Source organism: Mercurialis annua, linkage group LG8 (genome assembly GCF_937616625.2).
Source record: "Mercurialis annua linkage group LG8, ddMerAnnu1.2, whole genome shotgun sequence".
Lineage (NCBI taxonomy): Eukaryota > Viridiplantae > Streptophyta > Magnoliopsida > Malpighiales > Euphorbiaceae > Mercurialis > Mercurialis annua.
The window spans coordinates 5,803,871-5,831,691 of record NC_065577.1 but is presented as its reverse complement, the minus strand read 5'-3'; the positions used below and the strand labels follow the sequence as shown (position 1 = coordinate 5,831,691).

The window sequence follows — 27,821 nt, the reverse complement described above, 5'->3', positions numbered from 1 at the left end:
CCAAAAATCAACTTTTTAAATTTTCTAAAACCAAACTTCTCTTATGATTCTGTGTCTACACACAAATCATATAAACAATTATTCCCAATGAAAATTTTAAAATGACATGTGGTCAAAGAGTGCATGACCATCAAAACACGTTTTATAATCTAACCCAAAATCTCTTTAATTGAAAAAATAAGGCTAACGCCCAACATACGATCACATTTAAAATCAACAATCGAGGCCAAAGCCAAGATGTACTTTATTAACAAGGCAAAAGCAGTTCATCACATCATCTAAAATAACCGTAACCATTCCATATATTCTAAATTGTATCAGGCATAGTCGCCAAATATATCACACAACACCATACCCAAGTATGAGTTTAGAAAAATTATCCAACCTATGATTTCCCGAGAAATCGTAAGCAATTATAATCACCCAAGTGAAATAATCTCAACATGATAAAACACAGCAATTAACATCCAAGTGAAATAAATTGTCAATCAAAACATCAATATCAAATAAGGACTGACAGACATCACCTATAGGATGTAGGCTGAAGGTTTGAAAACAAATGATGACGTTTTAAAAGACAAGACACGAATCCTAATTGCGCAGTAGTTCCTAAGACACGACATCAACTTATCATGCCAAAATCACATAACAATTAACATGCATAAGGCCTTGGTTTGAAACCAAAGCTCTGATACCAACTTTTGTCACGACCCAATTTCATGAATCGTGACCGGCGCTAGGGTATGGGTATGGTCGTACCAAAACCCGTAGCAAGCCTTGCGGATAATAGTTAAACATACAAATTAGTTATAATAACTTAATTATATAAATAAAATGCTCGGCTAAAACCCGAGACTCAACGGCATGCCTTAATTATAATAAAAATAATAAAATATTCCAGTGTAATTATGCCAATAAAAAAATAGTCGGTCTAATCGACAATCCCAATGCAATAACAAATGTAATATATAAACTAGTTCTACTGCGGTCTAAGAGTTTGAAAACAAAAACTAGTTAAATAACATAAAAACCTCCGAGGAATCAAAAGAATCGGAGTGGACCAGCTTTCAAATCACAAACCTGGAAAATTTGGGAAAACAACGGGGTCAGATATACTGAGATTAGTTCGCAATACTATTTACATCTATTAAGTTTAAAACCCTTAAATCAAAACATTTTTATACTAATATAATATGATTATGGAAAACAGTATTGAAAAGATCCCAGCGTAAGTATGACATAGCATACTGAAAAATAAACCCAGAGTGGACGGGAACAAATCCTCGTCAAATTACCAGCGTAAGCAAGACCATAGTCTGCCGATCCCAGAGTATATACCGGTGCACACAGTCTCGATACAAGCCTATCGAGTAGCTCGTTTCAATCCGGATCCATAATCGCTTAAAACAGTTCAAAATCATTTATAATACTAAAATAAATTGTGGTACTTAATAAAGCGGTAAATAGCACTACAAACTCACTGCTTGCTTATCCACGTGATCTTGGCAAACAGCTAACCCTTGTTCGACTCCGGAGCGCGAGTAGTCGAAGAGTCTAAAAATAAGTCATACGTTAAAATCGCTCCAACCCCTAACTCTAAGAATACTAGACACCACGTAGGACTAGCACAAATAATAATCCAGATAGAAACACAGAGAAGAACAATCTCACTTAAATCATAATGCCGTAAATAAATCAAGCCTATTGAGTTCATATTTAAAAATCACTCGAAAATATTAATTAAATAATATTTAATTAATAAATAAAATCCTTTCCTGAAATAGTGGGTAGCCGAGTTTCTTAAAACTACCAAGCTAATCCCACATGTCGGGCGACCCAAGTCTAACCCGACCCAACCTTAAAACCAGAGTTATAAACCACAGTTTATAATTTAATATTTAATAAAATATTAATCGACATTAACATAGAACTCAATAGCTTGAAACCCAAGTAACTAATTATTACCGGCAAATATCTCAAATAACTAAATGACAAAATAAAGTAAAAATATGACTTTAATCTCAAAGGCATTCTAAATCAAAATCTTAAATTATCGATTAATTAATAATTAATAATAATTATTGATTAATTTTTAAATATTCAAATATTATTTTTATGCCTAAAATAATATAATCAATTTGACAAACTTTCAAGTTAAATAAAATCCCCAAAACTTATTTAGTATAGTCAATATATAATATTTAAGTATAAACTATTATAAAATTAATATTTAATTTAAACTTAAAATATTAATGCCCGAAGTAAATTTCAAATTATAAATAATAATGTTATTTAAAACGTTAATTAATAAGTCAAAACCAATTTCGTAATTTGAAATCAAAAATCAATATCAAATAGTTAAAAGATAAGTTTAGGAACCATTATATTTTAGACACAAAAATTTAGTGATTGAAACCACCATTTAACCAAAAGAAATTATAACCAACCAATAGCAACTTAACACACAATCATCTTCTTCATGTATAAACAAATAGAACACAGAACCAAAACGCACAGATTGTCAAAACCATAAGCAACGAACACCCTACGGCAAACCCAAGCAATTCTTAACCCAAATTTGTATACGCCTTACTCTGATCACCACCTACCAACTCAAGAATGATTTCGCTACAATCATGAATACAACAATCACACAAGAACACGATTTGCAGCAAAACCAAAGAACCGAAGCTAAGGAAAACAAGAACGACGAAATAATTTTTTTATATGAACCTTGTAGATTCAGTTATAACCTAACTAAACAAGAAATAACAGATATCCAAACACGAAATCATAATCCATAAAGAAAAAGAAGTTGGCAGTAACATTAAGGAGCAATCGCCAAATAATATCAAAACAATACGGTGAGACGGCGGCGATTAGTACGAGTTCGTTTACGTACCGTTTGACAAACGAGAAGTGTAGAAACGTAGATGCGTGAGTCTACTTTCACGGGAAACAAACGGAATTGATTTCGACCTCCAAACGGCTGTCGAACAAATTAAAATACGAAAGTATCGTTTAAAACTCAAAACTGAAAATAACTTAAACGATACAACGGCGGCGATTGATATGGATTCGTTTACATACCGTTCTTCGAAAATAAGATGTCGGATCGTAGATGATTGAGTCTACAATCTCAGGGATCAAACGGGAATGAATTTGATTCTGGAACGAGTGAGAATGAATCAGAAAACTGAAGTAACGTTTTAAACCCAAAACAGAAAACAAACAATGAAGAACTCACGATGAACACCAAGGTTTTGAGGATGATTTGCAGCGTTAATCTCTAGAGAATCGATTGAAATAAGACGGCTAGGGTTAGTTTGAAGTGTGGTGATGAATTAGGGTTGAGAAAATTAGGTTTATATGATCCGTACGTAGGGTAGAACAATGCCCAAACTGCCCCTGTGGGCTGGGCATGCTGGTCTCGAACGAGACCAACAAAATATGCCTGGTTCTCGAACGAGACAGGCTGGTCTCGTTCGAGACCAGTGCAAATTTTGCACTGTCTCGTTCGAGACAGGCACAGTCTCGAACGAGACTGTGCGGGAAAAACTCAGGTCTCTCATGAGACCTGGGTTTTTCTCCTTGGTTCAACCATTTGGTTGAACCAAGACACAAAGAAACCGAGAAAATCAAACCCAAAAGGAACCGAACCTTTAATCGAACCACAAAAATTAATTTACGAATTGAACCGTCAAACCGGAAAAGACTATTAATTTCCGAAAACACATAGAAAGATTTGAAAATTTTCCGGGATATTACATATATATATATATATATTATATATATATATGTATATGTATATATTTTTACGATTTGCCCCCTCAACTGACTTTTTTGACTATGCTACTAGAAATATGTCTATCTAAAGTATACTTTTTATACATTTATAATAAATATAAATTTATAATATTTTGGTACAGGGTAGTGACCAATTTGAGCATCCAATGTAACAAATAAAAAACACAATTTTACACAAAAATTATACTTCATTTGACAATAAAGAAAACCAAAATTATATAAGCAAGAGGTACTTGTTTTATCATATGGCACATAGATTTCAATTTTTTTTACTTACATAGATTTCAAAAAAAATTGAGGGCCCTTTATGTTGGCTATTTTTGGTCAATGTAGCACATAGATTTTGAATGAAAAAACAACTGAATTGTTGTCCAATTATTTCTAAGTTCACATTTCCATTTTTGGGCCAAAATATCTATAAAATGACCTACAAAATTTACCAATTATTGTAAAATTATTATCACCATATCTCACTATATAAACTTACCAAAAACTTTTCCACTATAATATTTATAGAAATAATATATACTCCAATTATAAATATATCATCAATCAATCAACCTTTATCATACCCAACATTCAACAACAATAACAACAAATCCCATAATTTTTTCATCTCCCTAAACTAGCAACAAACTCATAAAAAATTACAAGTAATTAGTTATCTCGTCACACATAAAATTAAATCTTCGATCTATTTTTAGTCGTTTTTATTAAGAAAGAAATTCGATTTTTTCTTGTTTGGATAATAACTTACCACATTAATTAGTTTTTTGAGTAGTAATTTACTAGTTAATTAAGTCTCAGGATTTACTTCACTCTGCTTCTTATTATAGAGCACTAATTTAGACATTTAGAAAAAAAAAATCAAAACAACAAAAAATAAAAATAAAAACAGGCCGTAAACGCCGCCAGGTGAAAGCCACGTAGGCTTGGAGTGAAGAAAATAAAAAAGAAAAAGAAAAAGAAAAACGAAGCTGTTAGGTTCGGAGAGGAGACACAGCTGGAGACAGGCTGTCACCAACAAAGTCCCACTCACCTATTTCCCTAACTACGTTCTCTCTCTGTTTTCTTCTCTCTTTTTTTGTTTCAGTTTTCATCTCTCTCTGTGTCGAAGGAAGTTAGGGTTTTCCGATCTCCTTCTCCGATTATTCTATTTTCCGTCGACGGTCACCGGATCAATATTCGTCTCTTTGTAAGCTCTTTTCCGATCTGCTCTTCACTCATTCTTGTTATGTTTTTACTTTTCGTATGAGATTTTATGCGATTATGTATTCTGCATGTTCTTTTTTATTATTATTTTTAATTTTTTGTTCTTGTATTTAGTGCATTTTTATGTATAATTGCCGATTTAGTTTTTTTTTTTAATTTTTTTTAGAGTGTTATTTATTTGTTTAATTTAATTTTATGTTTACTCAGTGTTTAGGTTTTTATGTTTAATAATATAAAATGTGCGTACTCAGAATGCTTAGATTTAAAATGCTGGTTTAATTAGAGGCAATTAATTTTGTCTGCATTTTTGGTTACTCTCAGCTGTTTTTGTGTGTTTGTTTGCTATGAAACTGAGGGAATTAAAATGATTTGTTTTAGTATTCTTAGTTAAAAAATTGCTTTCAGTCTATTTTTTCATGGAGAGCTTATGAAATCTACATTGTTGAATAAATTAATTTATACTGAAAGGAATAATCATTAATGGACTAATGATTATATATTTCTAATCATGTTGTTGCTAGAGCAACTTTTCAGTTCAGATTTTCATAGTAATATGGTTGAACCAATGGAAATATTTTTTATTATTGTCATCATGTGTCTATGCTATCATTAATACATTTGTCTAGTAGTTAAGTTATGAATTAGAAGGATGTAATATCAGTTTGATGTTTGATATTCTATACCTGCATTGTTTTTCATTAGGAAGTAATTGTTGCTTCGTCGTCTGCTGGTTATTGATTTTTTGCGTATGATTTTGGTTGGAGTTTGTTTTGTTAATTTATAATTTGGGTAATCGATTATGTGCTGAAACCTTACAATTGTTAATTTACTGCTATGGTTTCTGCATGTCATGGAAAGTATTATGTGCGATTTTTTTTTTATGTTTTTTTGTTTGAATTCCTTATATTCCTTGTAAGTTATTGTGGCTCTCACACTTTTTTGGCTAGACTATATCTATGCTCATATTAGTGGGTTTAGGGCTAATATTATTTTCATGACATCATTACATATGCTGCTGAATGCACACGTATTTGAAGGCACATGCCTCGTTTGCCTAGTAAGCCTTATCTTTTGGCGATCTGCTCATTTACTTCCATGCTTATAGAAATGATGCTATATTTTCCTTTTTCTTTATTGATATGTACAAAGCGGTTTTCATTTATTTTTTTTCTTCCAAAACTATAGTTTATCCTTTTATGTAAAGAAATTAATTTTTAACCTCTTCTGTTTCTTGGATTTTTTCTATCCTTTAATAAATTGCCACTAAGCTAGCGGCTTAGGAATTTCTTATCCCTAGACATGGAATTTCGGTATATATATATACATGTATTAGTTTCTTATTTCTTTTACTATAGGGTAGATTGTGGTTTGTCATTTTGTAAATTAAAATTGATAAAAAAGGAACTGCCTTATGCAGTTCATATCATGTAACTCTCTTTCTTTGGTTCCAATGAAGTTTGGTTTATGGAATTTGGCTGGTTTTGAAATAGCAGCCTGGTTCTAGAATGATGTATTCAATTGAAATTGGATGATTATGTAAAAAAAATACCAGACTTTCTTTGTTGTGATGCTACATATAGTTAAATCTTTGCTCATAAATTTGGAAAATTCGTCATTTTTTGGAAAACTTTCTGACTGTTGACTGTATATGCTCAAGTGAAGCCTTGTGCAGACTGTCATCATTGTTCTATTTTGATGGTACACATGCACAACATATTATTTAATTGGTTGCTATCTGTAATTATGAGCTGTGTGTTGAATTTTTTTTTCCTGATGTAATAGGTTGTAGGCGTGGATTACTTACCCAATTGGTAGAGTTGTCTGTGGACCATTCTTTTGTTGCATCTTCTGTGGCTTTGCCATCAAAACTGGCTCAGAGGGGAAGGTGTGAGTTTAGTCGAGCCTGGACAAAGCTAAATTTCAGTATTATTTTGGAAATTGTTGCTACTCAAAATTAATACTGGGAAGGAAGCGTACACACTAGAGGAGGATTCCCTGCATCCATGCTGGCAGAGAGCATGCGTGGATTTTGTGCTTCGGGTAATGCCCCTGACGAGTACAGTTGCCGATGCATTCGGTGTGGTGACAATTTGCCTAGTCGCTCTTCTAATTCTTCTAGGTCTGCTTTGCATTGCTTACTCACTGTACTTCCGCTCTCGCGTTCGTAATCAAGGCTTTGTTCAGCTTACTTACTTCAGCGGCCCTTGGATTATCCGGATCACATTCATTTTGTTTGTAATCTGGTGGGGCTTTGGTGAGATCATACGCCTAAGTCTTCTAAGGCGAAAGGGAAAAGTGTTGAATGCACTAGACTTGTCATGGCAGGAAACTGTCTGCAAAGGTTACCTTGTCTCAAATCTGGGTTTTGCAGAACCGTGTTTATTCCTCACCCTTGTTTTTCTTCTGCGAGCACCCTTACAGAGAATGGAATCCGGAATTCTAAGTCGGAAATGGAATGCGAAAACTACGGCATATGTTCTTCTGTACTGTCTTCCGGTGTTTGTTCTTCAGCTCTTAATTATTCTAATTGGTCCTCAGTTGCGCAAGAATAAAGGTTCCTTGCATAAATTGCCCCATTATTTTACAAGCACGGCTACTACTCCTACAACGATAGAAGATGCTGTTGATGTTATTGCTCTCTGCACTTACCCTTTACTAAATACCATCCTCCTAGGGCTTTTTGCCACCGTACTAACTCTCTATCTGTTTTGGCTCGGAAGGCGGATTTTGAAATTGGTCATCAATAAGGGTTTGCAGAAGAGAGTCTACACATTAATAGTCTCAGTTTCGAGTTTTCTACCGTTACGGGTTCTTTTACTTGGACTTTCTGTTTTATCTAAACCAGAAGATTTGCTGTTTGAAGCGCTTGCTTTCTCAGCTTTTCTTGCTCTTCTATGCTGTGCTGGTGTGTGTATTTGTATGCTTGTGTACTGTCCGATTGCGGATTCTTTAGCCTTGGGGAATCTTCAGGACATTGAGGCTCGGAGAAGAATCACAGATGACCACAACGACACTGTCTCTCTCATAGCTAATCAAAGCCATCTTGAAGAAAGCAGTCGTCGAATAAGCCCCGCGAGAAATTCCGATGCCTCAACCAAGCGTGGATCAATATCGTTTCGAACTTACGAGAGGGATGGGACATCGACCGGGCCGTTTGTGGAGCTGAGCCTATTTTCTCCGAGTAGAGATGTATCTGTACCGGGGTCACCTCCGCTTATGGGTTGGTTAATGCATCCTCCCAGGCAAGCACAGGGGTACTAGAAGAGGGCAAGGATCTTGGTGAATATCAATTTTGTGGTAAAGGAAAACTGATTGTAAAGGGTTAGTTTGAATAAGAATTTTTATTCTTGGTTTGTTTTCTAATTTTAGATATGGTGTTATGGTGGTCTTGATTAATGATAAATTTTATTCCGTTGATCTTTTCCTAATTTTTTGTGACCTTTTGTCTGGTTCATAATTTTGTCACTTGTATTATTTTTTTGTTGAATTCATATGCTTAAGCCTTAATGATTAGGTGGAGCATTGAGAGAATTTATGTGGTGAATTTGCTTCAATTTTTAGGAGATTATGCCTTGCTGCTGTTGTAGTATACAAATTTTTGTACTCCGGGGTAGCAATCGAGCATATAGCTTGCTATTATAATTGGTGGGAAAGGACTATAGATAGACTGGCTTATTTATAAACTTATTAAAAGGTGTATACAAATATAAAATAGTAATAAATATTTTATTAGAAATTTATAAAGGTCGGTAAAATTATTATTATTAAATTTTATTGAATGTTATTATGTGAAACTTTAGATTTATAAAATTATTCATTATCGCTAGAAAATAAGTAGAACAATAAAATATTTTTTAAATAATAATTAAAATTCATTGAAATTAAAAGGGTGAACAAATAACATATTTTCAAATGACATGTGCATATGAACTATTTTTACATAAACAGCGCACATGCCCTTTTTATTTTGGGTGACTCCACCACTGCATACATAGTCTTTAGTAATTTTTTGTAGCTGTTTGTAAATGAATGTAAACGTTCAAATGACTTCAGTTAATTCACTTATCATCCTTAACGGCGTTTACTAAATTCAGGTTTAATTTATTTATTTATTTCAAGAAAAATTATTGCACACAACCGTTGCGCCACGTCATTCGTGCAACAAACCAATTGTGCGTTAGCCATATGGAAAATTGATTCTATAATGATAAATTTAATTTAAATGACTGAATCATAAATGATGTGTAGCATGAGTCAACATAAGGCAGAGTTATGTGAATAAAAAATGGAAAGAACAACTCATTTTCTACTTTTCCAGCTCACATTTTGCCACGTGTGTTCAGCCTTAACCAGTGCTTTCAACAGGAAAGGGAGTAAAAAAGTTCAAAAATCATTTCTCATTCAACCTTTCTAGACTATTCTAAGAGCACAAAGATATTTAGCTAAATGACCATCATGCCATTATAGGATCAGCATTTTAATATATTTACACGTTTTAAGGAAACATTGTATTGGAGGTGTGTAAACTTTTTAAAGTATTTTATTTGAATGACTGAACTTTTATTCATTTCATATTAATATCTCAACTTTTAAAATACATATCAAATGAGTATTTTTAGCCATCTTTGATCATCAAACTACTTATAAAACTAAAAATAAATTTTAAATTTAATAATTTTATTTTTAACTTTTAATGTCAAATAGAAAATGTATTATTTGTATAAAATATTACTATTCTTTTACTAATATGATAGTGAAATTTTAAGTGAAATAGAACTTCTTTTTATCTTTTTAGTACATTGATCATTGTAAAACTATCAAAAGCGCTAATTTTGCATAATTTTTAAAAATTAAAATACTAACTTTAAAAGAATTAAAGTCCGAGTACTAAAAAAATTTAAAAAGATTCAGACATCAACTATATCTTTTTAAAACATAGTCTTTTAAAGAGAAAATGAGTAATCTACAACAATTGTGTTGGATTGCTATTGGTCGCTTCGAGCTGTCTTTAAATTTTAATTGACTTTCTGATTATTTTTAACTTTGTATTTCATAAATTGATGTTTCTAATATTACTTTTGCACCGTTTTATCAATTTTATCGACACAACGTACAAATTGAAAATCTCTATAGGCGTTTAATTTTTTTCATAGAGCGCCACATTATAAAGTTAGAATTTTAAATGTTTATGAAAGAACAACACTCAACACGCCTCATCGTTAAAACTAAAAAAAAATGACCGACATAAACCATCGAATTGTTAAATAATTTTTTCAAATACTTAGAATATGAATTAAAATTTAGAAAATAGTAAGGCTTAAAGGTGCCGTCTCATAGTTGAGACCCGTTCAGGACACCTCATGTACCCTGTACCAAAAAAAAAAAAAATTAGAAAATAGTTTGGAGAAAGAGGATAGTTTGTAAACAACTTGTGTAAATTACTACATAAAATATCTTTCAAAAATTATAAATTTTTTTATAAAGAGATTTGCATCCAAAATGGCTAATTCATGAAATATATAAAAATCAAGGTTGTAAAAAATAATTTATTTTAATCATCTCGTGGTTACGTGACCAAGAATCTACATTTTTCAATAATAGTAGTAATTAAAACAAAACACAAGGGGCAATCCCGTCAATTAAAAAATGTCGCGTGCAACCACCGATACAGCGCTGACGTCGTCATAATTATTTAAATTAAACTAATTGCAAATCAATCTCTGCTTTTCTCTCAAGCTTTCAACAAACAAATCGAAACCCTAGCGGCAACAATCAAACCAATTCTCCGATCTACTGTACACAGAAATGGCATCGTTCGAGCAAGCACCACCGGGCGACGGCAAAGCCGGAGAAAAGATCTTCCGGACTAAGTGCGCTCAATGTCACACCGTCGAGAAAGGCGCCGGTCACAAACAAGGTTTATATTTTGATTTTTGTTTGATTTATTTGTGGATCTGATTTGAGGATATTAATTTTGATTAATTGTTGTTTTTAGGTCCGAACTTGAACGGTCTGTTTGGGAGACAATCGGGAACAACTGCTGGATATTCTTACTCGTCGGCGAACAAGAATAGGGCTGTTGCATGGGGAGAGGATACTCTTTATGATTACTTGCTTAACCCTAAGAAGGTATCTGTGTATTGAATTGATTTTAAATTATTAAATTAGGGTTTCTGCAATGATTTTAGATTTCTTGATTAATTTTGATGGTTGTTTTGTTAGATCATGAAATAGTTGATTGATAAATACGTAGCATGATGTTTTTATTAGGTCATAGTTGATTGAACTTTATTTTTTAAGTCATGCAATTATGCATTAAATCATTTTATAAGTAGTTGCATAATTTTATTATTTTGGGGAATTAGTTTGTTTTGCAACATGCTAGATTGTTGAGTTTTATTTATTTGATTAGATTTGGTGATAGAATTGATTATCGAAATCAATCGGAAATCTAGTATTCAAATTGGATACTTATTGTTTGGACTTTATAGGATCCTATTGTATACAATTTGTTTGAATTACTTGCTTAATATTGGTGCAATTAGTAGTTGTTTTGTTTCTTAGGTTATAATTGCTAAATTTGGATGAGCTCAAATGGTTTGCTAATGATATATGTCAATTAGCTTTATATCTCATAACCAAAAATGATCTTGTTCTACTGTGGTCTGCTAATGATACATTTCGGATGCACATTTAGAAGGCTCTCTGTTGTCTCTCTTATAATATGTGAGCATGTTTTAATTATTAATTGTATCTACATATTTATTTCATTATTTATGTGCAGTACATCCCCGGAACTAAGATGGTCTTCCCTGGATTGAAGAAACCACAGGATCGTGCAGATCTCATTGCCTATCTCAAGGAAGCTACTGCTTGATCTTCTTGATTAGTATGGCTATTTTAGCAAATGTTTCGAAACATTAATGGTTACCCCAAAACAATTATTTTTTATTCAAAGGATTAGAAAACTATCCACTTGTTGAAATAACACATATTTTAGGCTTTAAAAAAGCTCTTTGTTTTGAGAGTTAAGATGAGGGAAAACTCTGCCAAGACCCTTTTCATGAGGCATTTTATGAATTTCATTAAACTTGTGTAGCTCATACTGGCTGCTGATGTCTATTATAAATTGAAGTTAAATACTTTGGTTTTCTTGAATGAACATGTTATTAGCTTCATACTACTCGGTTGCATTTCTCTACAAGTTGTCAAAGGATCTTCTTGTCTTTTTCATTGCATTTAATTGCAAAGTGTTGTGGGTTTGAATTAATATTATGTCCTCAGGGGTGAATACAATGGATCTTGGTGCTATGTGGTTTCATGTGATGGTGTTGGTTCTTTTTGTATGCAGTAGCCTATCTATGAGGTATTTTAATGTTGGATTTGCTCCTATGACGTGCGATGGTAAATGATGTTTTTCCATCTCGAAGATATAATAAGCTTAATGTGTTCCATCTGCTAATACTTCTTTCATGTGCTTCTCAGCTTTATTTTAGTTTGTGAACTATATATTTTCAGTTTAGCTTCTTACTAGGATGACTCTCTAGATCTTTATGGATTCTGAAAGTTGATGAAATTCTGGATTACAAACCAGATCAGTTCCATCTCTGTTAGATCTGCTGAAACATTATTTACTGTTATAAGTTGCTGGCCCTGAATTCTTTGGGATTGTGTCGGAAGGCTGTTGGGGTGAAGTATGTGGGTAGGGTGCTTGAACATGCATATTTAGATACATAACACAGGTAATAGGATAAAGTGAAAGTCTTAGACTATGGTAATACTAGATACGTGTAGGTCGGCCTTCAAGTTTTAACAGGACCTTTACAAGCATAAATGTATATTCAGATGGGGTTTGGATTGGATAGGAAGATGATGGTTTTCTTCACAAAGGGAGTCTGTTTAATTTTTATGGCCAGTGCTACTTTCTCACTCTGTTCGACTATTTTAATATTTATGGAGCGGAAATATCTTCTTAGTCTTTATAAATTGAGAATGAAGCAAGACTTCTAAAATGATACAGGAAGGAGGCATTATTTTGCAGATCTATTAAAGTTTATTTTTTGTCCAGGAAGTTCACATTTTGAGAAATTTATCTTTCTCGTCTCGTTTGCCTGTTTTTGTGTGGACTGGATACCAAAAGTGGGATAAGTGTAGGGACTGAAAAGATAATGTCTTCAGTAATAGGGGTAGGAAAAATAGAAGAGCGGAAATGATAAAAAAATAAGAGCCGTTGCATTGAACTCGGACAAGGAAGAAGTGCCGTGCCGGAAACGCATAGAGGAAACGTCATGCGAAAACGCATAGAATAACGCAGTGACAATCAAAATGAAGTAGCAGGAATGTTCTAGAATTAACAAAATAAATGAAGAATTAATTAGGTGGCTTGTGAACATTACTATCCGACGCCTTAACCTGATTCCACGCTATTACACAGCTGCATCCCTTTCTTTCCAGAAGGAGCTCTTTCTTTCCTGTGCTCCCAATATTGAATATTTAGGATAGTTAATTACACAGAATACTGGGATAAGCATTTTTAATTTAAAAATAACGGTGCAAGGTTATGCTTTTTTTTGGGTACACATGAGATTTTTTAAACGAGTGTCAACTATGAGACGACACCTTTAAGTTTTTCACATTCAGACAAATCCCCATTCGAGTCGTGTAGGTTTCTTGCAGGAGGCAAACTCTGGCCCCAAATTTTAAAGGGCTGCATACATGAGTATGGTTCGAACCCGCGACTTCACTTAAACTAAAAGAGCGCTTGCAAGGTTATGTTTTTGACAAATACGAAGTGAATTTTTTTTTTAAACTTTTCCCTTTACAAAAAAGGGAGTAGTAATCAGTTAAGGTAAGTAAAGATAGGATCTGTTCTTTGTTTCTTTAAATACATTTTGCCTCCACAACGACTAACCATCCACTCCAATTTCTTTCTCCTTTCCGATCTCCACCATTACCAACAGCTCGCTGCACACCATTAAAGAACCAAACAAATAATTGCTTCTTTCAGGTTAACGAACGACAAACTGCTCCGATGAATGAAGACCCACCATTGTTGATCCGCTGAATGAAGTACCACCATTGATGTGTTGCTGTTACGACGACTCTGCTGCAAATTCCCTTGCCTTGTTGCTGTTTAATCCTTTACATATTTGCTGTTTCGGGTCTTTGTTATTTCAATGGTGTCGGGTTGGATTTTATTTTTTGTTTATTTGGTAGTGTTCTCTTGAGCTTTATTGAGATTGATTTGAGTTTTTTTTTATTGTATGGTATCAGATTTGTTATTTTTTTTCACTTGTTTATCTTTTTAATGTTTCGGGTGTTGGTTAACCAGTGGTTAACTTTGTGTAAACCATTGGCTGTCCTGTAATGATACTCTCAATTTGCTAATGTAATTTTTTTCACTTGTGTATCTATGATAGTTTGTTAGTTAACCAGTGGTTTTCTGATGGTATACCAATAATTTTATTTTTAGTACACGGTTAGCAAACGTTGGGTTAACCGTTGGTAAACTTATAATAAATTTTATTTTGGATTTATCGTTAGTAAACCGTTGACAAACTTAAATTGTGTATTTTAAACAAATTGTATTTTTTTTAAAAATTAATTATTTTATTTTTAGGATACTGTTAGTGAATCGTGTGTAAACCGCTGATAAATTTATAGCTAATTAATTGTTAATATATCATTAATAATTTTTTAGTAAACTTAAATTATGTATTTAAACATAAATATTTTAGTATATCATTAGTTATCTGTTAGTATACCGCTGGTTAACCAAAATCGTACTTTTGAGATTAAAAAAAATAGTTTTGAGAATAATGAAAGTTATTTTTGCAAAAAAAAGAATACAAATTGTATATTTCAAAAACAAACTTTGACGTTGTTTTTTTGATAATATTTTAGCTATTTATAGATACTTATTTAAAGAGGCCCATTTAGAATGTCCATTTCAATAAAACGCACGTATTAAAAAAATTATTAAAATTTTATATAAATGACAAAAAAACCTTATATAGTAATATATATATAGTAATATATATATATATATAAACCTTACAGGACAGCCAAAAGTTTTGTCATTAAAATTTATCATATGCTCTACTATTTTGGAAATTTTTGTAAAAAGTTAAATTTAAAAGAAATTTGATTCAGATATTTAGATAATATTATTGATACACACAAATCTTTAAGAAACGGAGCAATTTTTTTGAAAAATAACGCAAACATAGCAAAAAAACGAGATAAGAGATGACGATTTCCGGCTAAAAACTGAAGATCACCGTCTTCTACACTCAAAATCGAAGAAAAACCAAACTTTTACTCTCAATAAAATTTTCTCTCTCTAAACCTAGAGAGAAGACTATGCCGACTAAACTATTTTTATGTTTTTTTCATCTTGAGATTTTTTAAATCCACATGCCTTGATGCATTTTTGGTTCTTTAAAAATATTTCTTTGTAGAATTTTTTTAACTTGAGTATATTTGTCGTTTTAGGTTATTTCATATTGACTAATAAACATGTTTTAGTTTATATACACTTTTTTTTGATAATTAGGGGACAGGGGAGTGCTTGTGGGAGGAATCGATCCACGACCTAGCAGATTGCTGCCTGACGCTTATACCGTTTGAGCTATAACTCAATGGTTATTCATTTGATTACTAGCTTTCATTTGATTATTCTTCATAGTCTTTTTAATAGAGATTTAAATTTAAGAAAACAGTAATAAATACTCTTTTGTATTCAAAAAGACAAACATTATGACTAAAAACAATTCTCTTACAACTACCATCTGCTGAAGTATTTGGTTCTAGCTAAACCAATACCTATTTCTTTTGCTCTGTATATCGATAGCTGCTCCAATTTGTTTACTATTGCTGGTTTGTCCATGCACAGACATGGTGCTGACCAGTAAAAGATCTAGATCCTTCACCAAAATTGTCGCGAGCAACATTTGCGACCCCATTCGAATGGATGATACGCTACTTTAAAGTTAGGTAGCACGGACACTTCATTCAATAAATATATCCCGTTTTAAAAACGTTTCAGACACTTGACTTTTCGGACACGAAACTTCGTTTTTTTACATAAAAAATCTTAAAATAACACCGTTTCGCCATGCTCGAGTGTTCCATTTTTCCGTATACGTGTCCGTGTCCGTGCTACCTAGATTTCTGAATTGTAGAAGTTACAGCTCCATATATATTGGAGAAAACAAACTTTAAATTTTATATATTTTAGCCTAAACTTAAGCAACTTTCTCATGTGTGTGTGTGTGTGTATATATATATATATCCAATACGTCAACACTTTTGAAGTTTATAAATCTATTCTAATTTGATAATAATTCACTGCAGTTCTATATAATTTTTTTTAACTTAATTTAATTATCTCAATTAAAGTTTATTTCTATACTATATTAGTTAGCAAAACTATTTTTTTAAAATTGCAGAATTTAACTCTTATCTCAAAGAAATCAAAAATAACGTCAATTTAATTCTAAATTTTCTAGTTATTTTGTGGTTGAAGCAAAAAAAAAGCAAATTTGAAGCTACAAATGAACAAAAAAAGTAAATAAAATAAATAGATATTGTAACAAGGTGAAATATTGATACAATCAAATTTATTGAAAAAGTTGAATAAAATTGCAATATAATGTCATATATTTATGGATTTTAATTTTTTTTGGATATGTAATAAAGTGAAAAATAGTTGAAATTTCTTCATCATCAGAATTATTTTTATTTTGTTTTCACAATTTAAAAGGTTAAAGACATATTATGAATATACAATATCAACGTATGCTTATTTTTTTATCTCTAAAAAACATTTGTCTATCTTTAGTATTTAGCCACGTCAACATATTGCTTGGTCTGCGTTTGAAAATTCGTGCAAATCTATGCTGGTAAACCGCGATTTCACTTAACATAGAATAGCAAACTTGAGGTATGAAATAGGTAAAACTTAAAATTTCGATGTTAAAATAAAAGTTAAGAGGTGTCACAAGTGAAATAGATAAAATTTAAAAATTAAATTAAATTATATATTTAGCATGTAAAATTACATGCTCTTTCTTAATTAGCTTCTCAGTTTTCATACTTTTTAATAACTAGTGTCGTTTTTTGTATTTCACACGTGACTCGTAGTGTGACTCGTCAAATTATCAAATAACATTTAAAATAATGGTTGATTTGTAATAGTTTATCTTATTAAATATTTTAGATGACTATTTTAATTATTTAAAAAATAATTAATTAGTACTCAAATTTTAAAATTATAGATAATTTTAATAGAAAATATAAAGTAAAACTTAAAATAGAAGTTCATTGAAATAGTTTATCTTATTTAGAATTTTATATAATTAAAAAATAATTAAAATAGTAATTATTAAATAGTTAAAATAGTCTATTTTAATTAGTACTTTATACAATTATCTCAACATAGTATTTTATTTTAGTTAGTACTCTAACTTATCTTAATATAGTAGTTTATTTTAGTTAGTACTCTAATTTTAATAATTATCTTAATAGTTTTAAATCAATAATTAAATTTTATAAGTGAAAAGGACATTAACGTAAATGTGTCCCCCATCCGTACTTTTATATATAGTATAGAAGTATAGATTAAAAAGAAAATGTACTAGTGAAAAAATTTAAAGCCACGATATAATAGTCTGTAGTACAATACTGATATCATTTGAGCTATACTTAATTGGTTCATACTTTATTTTTTTGTGAATAAATCTACAAATTTTTCATGATGATATAGATGACTATCATTTGCATGATATATATTCATTCACCATGACAAAGGTGTGTATAAATAATATATATTAATATTCTCTAAGCTGATAACATTTCAATTTCAATCAAACAATAAATTGCTATTTTAGATTTTAATTGGGATATTGGAGAAAACTAATATTACAAAAATTAATCAGAATGTTCTTTCAAGATTAGGAGAGGTTTTACTATTAGATACATTATGTGTTATATTAAAAGAGTATCTCATTTTGCAAGTGCTTAATCCATTGCCAGTTATAACTATGCTGCCTTTTCTCAAGTGAAATCCTAATTTCTTTCTTGCAAACAGTGCCACACTTTTTTAAGGGAGATAGCTTTGGTCATTCTTTTTGTATAGATTCACCTCCCTGAATCAAATAAATGGCATCCTTTCCATAAGTTATAGTTTTTATTGGATTTTTTTAGTTTTCATTTTATTTTTTCTACTCTAAAATAGGTTCTCTTTTTTCTTTATATGGGTCCTAATTTCTTGTCATTTGGGTTTTTTGATGGCGTCTTTTTCGGTTTTTTTCCAGTGTCTTCAGCGATTTCCTCGGCATCTTCATTATTCTAGCGTGTTCGACGAATATTTTTATAGATTTAAATATTTGTAATTTATTATAGGTTTTAGGTTATTATAAATCTATGCTTTTTATGTTGTTAGTTTTTAGATTTATAGTTTTTATACTATTTGTAATTGTATGGGTGATGGTGGTTAATAGTCCTATTCGATGACGGTTTTTACCGCTCTTGTCATTTTTTTGGGAATAGTTTACTCAATTTGTTGAGAAACTGTTCATATTTATAATTTTTATTATTATCAATGAAAGTCTTAACTTTTTTTAAAAAATAGTATTTCATTTTCAAGTAAAAAATATTAATCATTCTAATTCAAGCTCAATCCAAATGAGTAGAAGACTATGAAAATTTTGAAATGTAGAAATTTGGACTGTTAGGTTTTTAATATGTATAATTTTAATTATTTTTACTTTTGAATAGATTAACTCTATAGCTTATAGAATTATCGAAATATGTCAAAGCCTTTCCTTCTCTTAGGAAGGGAATTGTGGCACTTTAAAGTTCAAGTAAATTACTCTAAGACCCTCCAGCTATATTATAATTAATAGTTTGATATTTTTTATTTTTAAAATTTTATTTAATGGTTTTACTTTCAGTTCCGTTAACTATTAGACCCTTTCATAAATTTCATCATTTATTTGTAAATAATGTGTACCCATTTTTAATTTTGTTAAAGATTGGTTCTTCACTATTAATTTTAGGCTTAGTTCTTAAAAATCTGACCTTTCATCCCTTTTCAATCCTACTCCGACGTTGTAAATCTGTCAATTTTATCCTATTTTGCATTTTTTCATTTCAATTGTACCCTAAAGCATAAAATTGACCTTTTTTTATTTGGCAAAAATTCTCTAAATTGACCCTTTTTGCATAAGATTAACTTTTTATATTAAATTGACCATTTTTAAGAAAATTTATTGAATTTTTGTCACATAAATAAAGGTCAATTTTATGCTTCAGGGTATAATTGAAATAAAAAAATGCAAACTGAGGTAAAATTGACAATTTTTCAACGTCAGGATAGGATTGAAAAGGGGATGAAAGGTCGGGGTTTTTAAGGCATTAAACCTTAATTTTATTAACAATTTGGTACCTCACTTTTAACGATTTTTCCTCACTTTCAATTTTGTTAACGATTTAGTATATCCCAAATTGATATAAGGGTCTAATAGTTAATAAATTAAAAATGAGAGACCATTAAATAAGATTTTCAAATAAAAGGTATTAAACTGTTAATTACAATATATGTAGGGAGTTTCATAATAATTTGCTCTTGAAGTTTTATAGTTGCACTCCAAAATTTTATGAGAAAATTACACCAAATCACTCAAAAATTGAAAAATTTATGTTAGTGACTCAAGATTTTTTTTATTGCAACAATCTCTCATTTTTTTCAAATCTATTTAGATAGTGTACCTCAATATAATTTTAAGTCTATTTTACCCTTCACTTAAAGTTAACATATATGAATTAGATTTTGAAAGGTGATGGTTCAGCCGATGATGTTCCAGCTGACGATGGCCCGATCGATGGTGGCAGTCAATACCAACGGCTGCGGTGGTCGGACAGAAAAATTGGAGAGAACATTAAAAAAACCCAAATTAGATGGAAGATGAACATAAAGTAGATCAACAAATTGTGGATGTCGATATCAACGGCGACGATGCTTCCGGCAGCGGTCGCGCTTTTTTTGGTTAGTATCATTGCTTGATTGTCTAATAAGAAACTAGTTAATTCGTTCTCAATTTTAAGGTGACAATAAATTCCAATTGATTTTAATTTATAGAATTTTGTGGTGCTATAGATTAAAAGATGGGAAGTTTCACTAGAAGATTATGAGATGTTGATAAGAGAAAGTCTTGCACACGAGGAGGTGGGTAGTGCCTTGTTTGAGGACAATTAGATTGTTTGGTTCAGATGATGATGAAATTCTAGAATTGGCATATTGAATCTTGCTGAGTTTGTATCAGAGTATGATGCTAATAGACTAATAATACTAAAGTTCGATCCACAGCTTGAAATTCTTATGAGAATATAGAAAAGTATCAGTTGATTAGAAATATTTTTACTGATCATTATTCATTGTTTTATTATTCTTATTTATCTCTAAGTTGATGGCTTGTCTACTTCGAAGAAAGATGCTACCTCCTCTCGTGACGATAACGGTAATGATAGCGATGAGACATACGTCGATGGTAAAACATATGTCTACGAAGATCCTACCAACTTAGCTAAGTCTTCTTATGATGAATCTGAGCCGATTATAAATGTTTAATAATATTTAAGTTATCGTTATTTCAGTTTATGTTTTTGGAACCGAAAGTTAACTATATATGAACTGAATATGAACTATTTTTTTGTTGAGCAGGTTGTCAACAAAAATAAGCAACGATCTTCGAGCATGCAGACATCTAGTGTGGTAAAAGAAGAAAAAATAGAGTTTGCTGTTAAGGATAATTTCAAAAATGATAGCTTTAATGCTAGCTTTATTGGAGTTGAGTAAGGCGTTGAGGATTCTGTCAACCGATAAAATCTTACACTGGAGAAAGAAAGTGCTGACAAGTTTGCGTCCATAAATGCAAACATTGAGGATACGTGCTCCGATGATAAACCATTGAGTGAAAAAGATGCAAATGAAGATGCAGCTGATGGGAAGGCTGTTAATGAAGGGATATTGATGGTGATGGTTATGGTTCTTCATCGGAGGCCACGATTTCGGAGAAGGCTGATCGTGAAGTTGATAACATTGCAACTGCCAATATTGAGAACACTGCAATTAATGGTGTTGCGGATTCCGTCAACCGATCAAATCTCACACCAAAGGAAAGAAGTGCTGACAAATAATGGAATTATTTTTTATCTTGTTGTATGGTTTTACGAATTTGATGGTTTTTAATTTTATTTTTTAGCTTTTATTCCAGCTGAATTTTATGGATGCTTTATTTTTATTATAGAATTGAGTAACTATTTTAATTGAAATGTATTTCATAGTCTATAAAACAAAAAATTAACCTGATGTGAACCTAATGTGAACCTATATCAACTGAACTACGTTAATTCAATTTTTAATAAAATTTGTCTTACTGCTCTTTACAATCTTAAGTGACATTTTATATAGAGGGATTTTGAGATTTAGTATAATACACAAATTGAATCTCTATTTTATATAAAATATATTTGACAGATTATAAAACTGAAAACCAACCTGATGTGAACCTATATCAACTGAACCACTTTAATTCAATTTTAAATAAAATTTATCTTGTTGCTCTTTACAATCTTAATTCAAATTTTTGAGTGTTGCCATTGCATGTGGGCAAGGAATTTCATCAATTTGGAACCCCCTGCATGTGTATCTTCTTTCTTTAAGATCTATAATGAACTTTGTTGTATGCTCAAAGATTGACTTCACAGCGTCATCTGAGTTTGAAACCTGCATTTGCAGTTATACATATAAATCATAAATAAACTATACATCAATTATATATGAACTTTATTTATTTAATATGACATAATTAAATCTTATCACCAATTTCAGAGAGAGAATATAATTTTCATTCAAGATATCTTCTACTCTTTTTGATAGGCTTGTGAAAGTTGCTCTTGCCAAGGTTCTATTTGCATAGCTCCATTCTTGTACCAAGGTTCGTAAGTACTCAAGTAACGTAGTGATGGAGAGATCCTTACTTGTTTTAATTTTGGAATTCATTGATTCCACTATGTTTATTGTCATAAATTTGTGACGGTTATTTTCACAATGTGCTCTTGCCCACTTACTGCATCCGACATCTTGTAGATATGCATTTAAACCTCTACATGAACTGTTAATTTGATTCAACCTTCTGTGCTGATTTGTTTCATTTGCCGATTGTTGTGCCGAGTGGATATCCGCATTTGACATATTAAAAATCGACTCAAAGAATGCTAATTCCTTTCCGGATGACACGAATGAAACGCATTTACACATCATACAATCTGTTGTATACTTTTTTAGTTCCAAGTAGAATTACAAGTTCTCATTGTTAGTTATCTTCATTGATGGATAATTTATTTTCACCTGATATTTGATCTCCAGGCAAGTTGATATATGGTTCACATTAAGTTGTTGTGATAGTATTTGCAGAAATTCTTTATAATCACTATCCTTTCCTACCAACACTCTCATTGCTTCAAAATTAATGTACTTCATGCTTTGATTCCATTGTCCATTGTAATGAATAAAAATAAATATATTCTCCATGTTTGCATTTATTTAAGATACAAATGAAACAATTCTCATTTATAGGGCAAATAATCACCCATGGCCCCTGACTTTAAGGGGTACGGGCGCTAAACCCCCTGATCTTTGTGTCGGCGCTCACTAAACCCCCTGAGGACAAAAATACTCCTGGCGCCGTCTTTTCTGGTCAACTGACATTCTTAAAAAAAAAAATCTGACGGCGCCATATCATCTGACACGTCATCAAAAAATAAAAATAAAATAAAATACCCAAAATACCCCAACTAAATCCAACCAACTCAATTCAACCCAGCTCAATCCAACCCAACTCAATCTAACCTAAACCATTCGGCCAATCCATCCACCAACAACCCAAACACTCACGCCGCCGCCGACCCCGCTGTCTCCGGTCGTCCTCTTCGAGAACAGAGATTCTGTTCTTCGAAGAACAGAAATTCTGTTCTTCGATCTATTCTTCGAAGAACAAGAGCTGTTCTTCGAAGAACAGCTCTGATCTTCGAAGAACATAGCTGTTCTTCGAAGAACAACTCCGATCTTCAAAGAACAAGAGACGACCCAGCTGGGTCGTCTTTCTCCCCTGAGGTGAGGAAGACGACCCAGCTGGGTCGTCTTCCTCACATGAGGAACGTCGTCTGTTCCTCAGTGAGGAACAGACCGACGGATCTGTTCCTCAGTGAGGAACAGTGTCACGACCCGATTCTCGGCATCGAGACCGGCGCTAGGGAATGGGAGTGGTTGCTCCGAAACCCGTAGCAAGCCTTAAAAATACATTAAAATCACTTAAAATTTTTCGCGGAATTCGAATCATTTTCGAACATTTTAAAATCGCAGTTTAAAACGTTCTGATTAAAATTTACCATTTAAAACATGCACATAATTTTCTCTTTAATTATTGCATTTTAGTTTCAAAACCATTTCTCTATGGTTTATCATGCATCTCATTATGCATACCATCTTACTATGGTAATTACTGCATTTCACTATGCAGGCCATTTCTCTAATGGTCTTAACTGCATTTCACCATGCAGATGCGTTCGCCGCATTTTATTCAAGTGCAGTCGCTCGGACTTTCGCACAGCATTCACATATTACATATTATCAGAGTTTAAGCGTTATAAAATATAAAGCATAAATAAGTCCAACGACTATAAAGGTATCACCGTTCATTATTCTAGCTACTGCAACTCTAGACACATAAAGGAAAGTCATTCTCACTTATACAAGCCAGGGATTTCCGGAACAAGAAATTGGAAATCCACACGTCAAACTACTCGCCTGTAAAAATATTAAATTCAACGGGGTCAGTTATAAAAACTGGTGAATGCGTACAACATGTACTAATAAACATTAATATGAAAGCAATGCATTCCAGATTACCGATTCATATGAAACCCTAAACCATGATTCATGTTCCTATATGCTTTCAAAACAGGAAACATAAATATTCCACATCATTTCATCATATTCGGGTTAACCTTTTATTTTTCTTTGGCCGTATTTATTTTCTCTTTTTGTACTTTTAGCCAGTCAAATCCGATTATTCTTATTTTACGTATTTGAAAGTCCCAGACTCTTCTTACAATACAACGGATTTCGGCAGTACATAAATACTGTCGCCAATTTCACTTTTTTTAATAAAAGGTTCAACCTCTCAGATCTCGGCAGTTTGCTGACTGCCTTTGGTCGTCTATATTCCGTTGCCTCTGAAGATCTGTTCACACAGAGTCTAGGCCGTCGCCTGACTTTCCAGGCCGTCGCCAGGATTCACACAGCACATTCACATGCAACCCATTCTAAATGCAATACCAGTGATCACACAGCACTATTGCCGCCCAATAGTAAGCATGTTTCAATGAATCTAAATCGGTTTCAAAACTATGTATATAGTTCATGCGATTTAAATTCAAAATAAAATAAAGCATTTGCAAATCATGTAAAGCAGTTCGCAATATTTTTAATACTAATATTTAGCAGTATAAGTTGTAAACACACTCACAGTACTCGCTTATTCCAAATATAAAAATACCACCCGTCGAATATTCAAAACCTTTGCTCGCCGGTTTCCGCGACAAAACTCGCTGGATCTAATTTAGAGATTAAACATTAATAAATGTAATAACTCTAAATTCTAGGATAAACTCTAGACCGACTCAACCATATAAACCACATAATCACAAACCAAATTTGATTCCGACTATCTATTTCCGCGTCGTCGTATTTCTATACGATACACCACATAGTTTATTTATTTCAATAAATAAACATAGAATTATAATTCCATATAATTCTAACACACATTCAATTCACATAATTTTCTAAAAATACACTTTTAGAAAATATCAACAATCATATCACAATTCAAAAATAACCAAAAATATTTTTCCGTAAAATATTTTTGACCCGGGGCTCGGCCCCCCCTTATTTTCTGCCAAAAATATTTCGGCACTAACTGCTGCCAAATGAGTTTATGACTGAGTCAACATGCTCTATCCCTTCTACTCAAACTCCGGTCACCGTATTCCGGTGGTTTTGGCCGGAAAACTCAAAAACGCTAAAAACGCTTAAAAATTCATTTTAAGCCATTTTTATACCGAAATTCATCAAAATCATTTTCAAATACATTTTTAATTTTTATCTTGTAAAAACAGCAGCCCAAAATTTTAAAATAATATTTTTTATTATTTTAGCCATTAAAACCGAAATATCAATTAATAATCAAAACCGATTATTAATCCGTCAAAACACTACATAAAAATCACTTGAACTCCACAAATAATTATCAAACATATTTCATAAATTTTTCATGAATTATTTCTGTCCAGAAATTAAAATGACAGTTTTACCCTTTTCATCAAATTTTAGCCGAATAGAGTTATTAAAATTAAACCCGATTATTAAACCGCTAAAAATTCACCATTATACATTTAATTAACATCAACCTCAAATATAACTCATACATGAACCAATTTATTTCCAGAAATTAAAAATCAATTTATTTACTCTTTTTAAGCTATTTTTAAGCTTTAAAACAATTAAAAATCGAAACCCAACTAATTAAATTAACACCCGAATTAATTAACATTTTTAATCCACAAAAATTTCACTTTAAAGCATATATAAATCTCAACATATAGATCAGCCCAGAAATTAAAATAAATAATTTAATTTTCACGGAAAAATTATTTAAAACCGAAACCCACATAAATAACAACCAAAACCAACTAATTATCCATCAAACATCAAATATAAACCATCCTATGCATGTTTCTAACACTTAACCAACATCAGCAAGTAAAAGTAAGGTTTTGAGCTTGAAATTATACCTCAAACGAACATGCAAACACACACACACACGATCTACGCAATATTTCCGACGATTTTTGTGAAGAAAGTTTTGAGAGAAAATGAAAGAATTAAGCTTGGTGTTGTGAGTTATGGAGGATTCGGCACCCACAAAAATGAAGAAGACAAATGAAGACTTGGGCACCAAGTTGTCTTAAGAAAATATCTAGATATTATTTGGTTGTTCAATTATTTACAAGTTTGCCATTATGGCATTCTTGTAAATAATTCGAACTCTAGGGGCAAAATAAACTCAACTTTACCAAATATTCAAAAACATTAAATCATATCATATGGGCTGAGTTAAAATATTTTTGGGCCTTTAAAAATATTTAAAATAATTATTTTTACGGTTTTTAGTGAGAAATCACAAAATTCACTTTTAACACGTAAAATTGCCAAAAATCACATTTAAGGCAAACACATAGCAAATCACATTTTTACCCTTATAAATTCATTACGTGAATTTATTCACTATTTTCGAGGTCCTAATCAATTAAAATCGGACACACACGAAAATAAACACTAATAATTCTACGGGGTATTACATTCACCCCTCCTTATAAGAAATTCGTCCTCGAATTTCAAAATAAACTATTACCTTGAGCAAACAAGTGGGGATATCGTTTCCGCATATCCGCCTCTGTTTCCCACGTACATTCCTCAATTGTACGGCTCCTCCAGAGCACTTTTACCATAGTTATCTCCTTACTACGGAGTTTCCTAATCTGGGTATCCATAATTTCTACAGGTTCCTCCTCATAAGATAACTCCTCGTCTATCTCAACCTCCTGAGGTTGAATAAGTCTATGAGGGTCAGGTATATACTTCCTAAGCATCGACACGTGAAACACTGGATGTACTTGCGACATCTCAGACGGTAATGCTAACTTATAAGCTACCGCTCCTATTCGCTCAATAACCTCATAAGGTCCTGCATACCTCGGCGCTAGCTTTCCTTTCTTTCCAAATCGGATTACACCTTTCATAGGTGATATTTTAAGAAACACAAAATCTCCGACTTGAAATTCTATATCCTTTCTCCTCACATCAGCATAGCTCTTTTGCCGACTAAATGCAGTTTCTAAACGTTGCTTAATCAACGGAACTTTCTCAGACGTAATCTGAACTATTTCAGCTCCTGTCAACTTTCTTTCTCCAACTTCTTCCCAACAAATTGGAGATCTACACTTACGTCCATACAACGCCTCATACGGTGCCATTTCGATACTGGAATGATAACTATTGTTATATGAGAACTCTACTAACGGTAGATACTCATCCCAATGGCCTCCAAAATCTAAAACACACATTCTTAACATATCCTCCAAAGTCTGGATAGTCCTTTCAGACTGTCCATCTGTTTGGGGATGAAACGCTGTACTAAAATCTAAGCGCGTTCCTAAAGCCTCTTGCAGACTTTGCCAAAATCGGGATGTAAAAACTGATCCTCGATCTGACACAATTGACACAGGAACTCCATGTAAACTGACCACTTTGTCAATATAAATCTGTGCCAATTTCGCTGCTGTATAGGTAACCTTGATCGGAATGAAATGAGCCGACTTTGTCATTCGATCAACGATAACCCATATCGAATCAAAACCATGTTGCGACTTAGGCAATCCAACGACAAAATCCATGGTTATTCTTTCCCATTTCCATTCTGGTATTGGCAATTGTTGCAAAAATCCAAATGGTCTCTGATGTTCCAACTTCACTTGTTGGCATATCGGACACTTAGCAACAAATTCTGCTATATCTCTTTTCATACCATTCCACCAATACATCTCCTTAACACCGTGATACATCTTGGTAGAACCAGGATGAACACTATACTTAGATCCATGTGCCTCCATCATAA

General features: G+C 32.1%; 3 protein-coding genes and 1 long non-coding RNA gene across 4 annotated transcripts in view; 2 read left to right on the top strand and 2 right to left on the bottom strand.

Annotated features, from left to right (window-relative positions):
* The window catches only part of LOC126660490 (ras-related protein RABD1), a 65,559-nt gene extending 43,489 nt beyond the window's left edge, over positions 1-22,070 (bottom strand). Inside the window, exon 1 of the mRNA XM_056103941.1 lies at positions 22,065-22,070. The gene's annotated coding sequence lies outside the window, so the exon portion shown is untranslated. The remainder of the gene's footprint in view (positions 1-22,064) is intronic.
* On the top strand, positions 4,850-8,447 carry LOC126660715 (uncharacterized). The gene is made up of 2 exons (XM_050354363.2): positions 4,850-5,002; positions 6,802-8,447. Exon 2 carries the CDS (start codon positions 7,063-7,065, stop codon positions 8,278-8,280), a length of 1,218 nt encoding a protein of 405 aa, XP_050210320.1. The 5' UTR covers positions 4,850-5,002; positions 6,802-7,062; the 3' UTR covers positions 8,281-8,447.
* Positions 10,719-12,177, top strand: LOC126661319 (cytochrome c). The gene is made up of 3 exons (XM_050355139.2): positions 10,719-10,936; positions 11,015-11,148; positions 11,804-12,177. Exons 1-3 carry the CDS (start codon positions 10,825-10,827, stop codon positions 11,894-11,896), a joined length of 339 nt encoding a protein of 112 aa, XP_050211096.1. The 5' UTR covers positions 10,719-10,824; the 3' UTR covers positions 11,897-12,177.
* A 1,397-nt stretch (positions 22,071-23,467) lies between the features above and the next one.
* On the bottom strand, positions 23,468-26,052 carry LOC126659647 (uncharacterized). Its single transcript, XR_007635041.2, has 2 exons — positions 25,939-26,052; positions 23,468-24,699 (listed from the first exon to the last, which is right to left on the bottom strand). It is a non-coding gene; the product is annotated as an uncharacterized LOC126659647 (long non-coding RNA).
* Positions 26,053-27,821: the final 1,769 nt, after the last annotated feature.

What these genes read in the sequence shown, in the direction of transcription:
- LOC126660715 (XM_050354363.2), top strand. Translation starts at nt 7,063, where the DNA reads ATGCCCCTGACGAGTACAGTTGCCGATGCATTCGGTGTGGTGACAATT.
- LOC126661319 (XM_050355139.2), top strand. Translation starts at nt 10,825, where the DNA reads ATGGCATCGTTCGAGCAAGCACCACCGGGCGACGGCAAAGCCGGAGAA. An exon ending in AGGCGCCGGTCACAAACAAG is followed by an intron (nt 10,937 to 11,014) that starts GTTTATATTTTG and finishes TGTTGTTTTTAG; the next exon opens with GTCCGAACTTGAACGGTCTG. An exon ending in ACTTGCTTAACCCTAAGAAG is followed by an intron (nt 11,149 to 11,803) that starts GTATCTGTGTAT and finishes ATTTATGTGCAG; the next exon opens with TACATCCCCGGAACTAAGAT.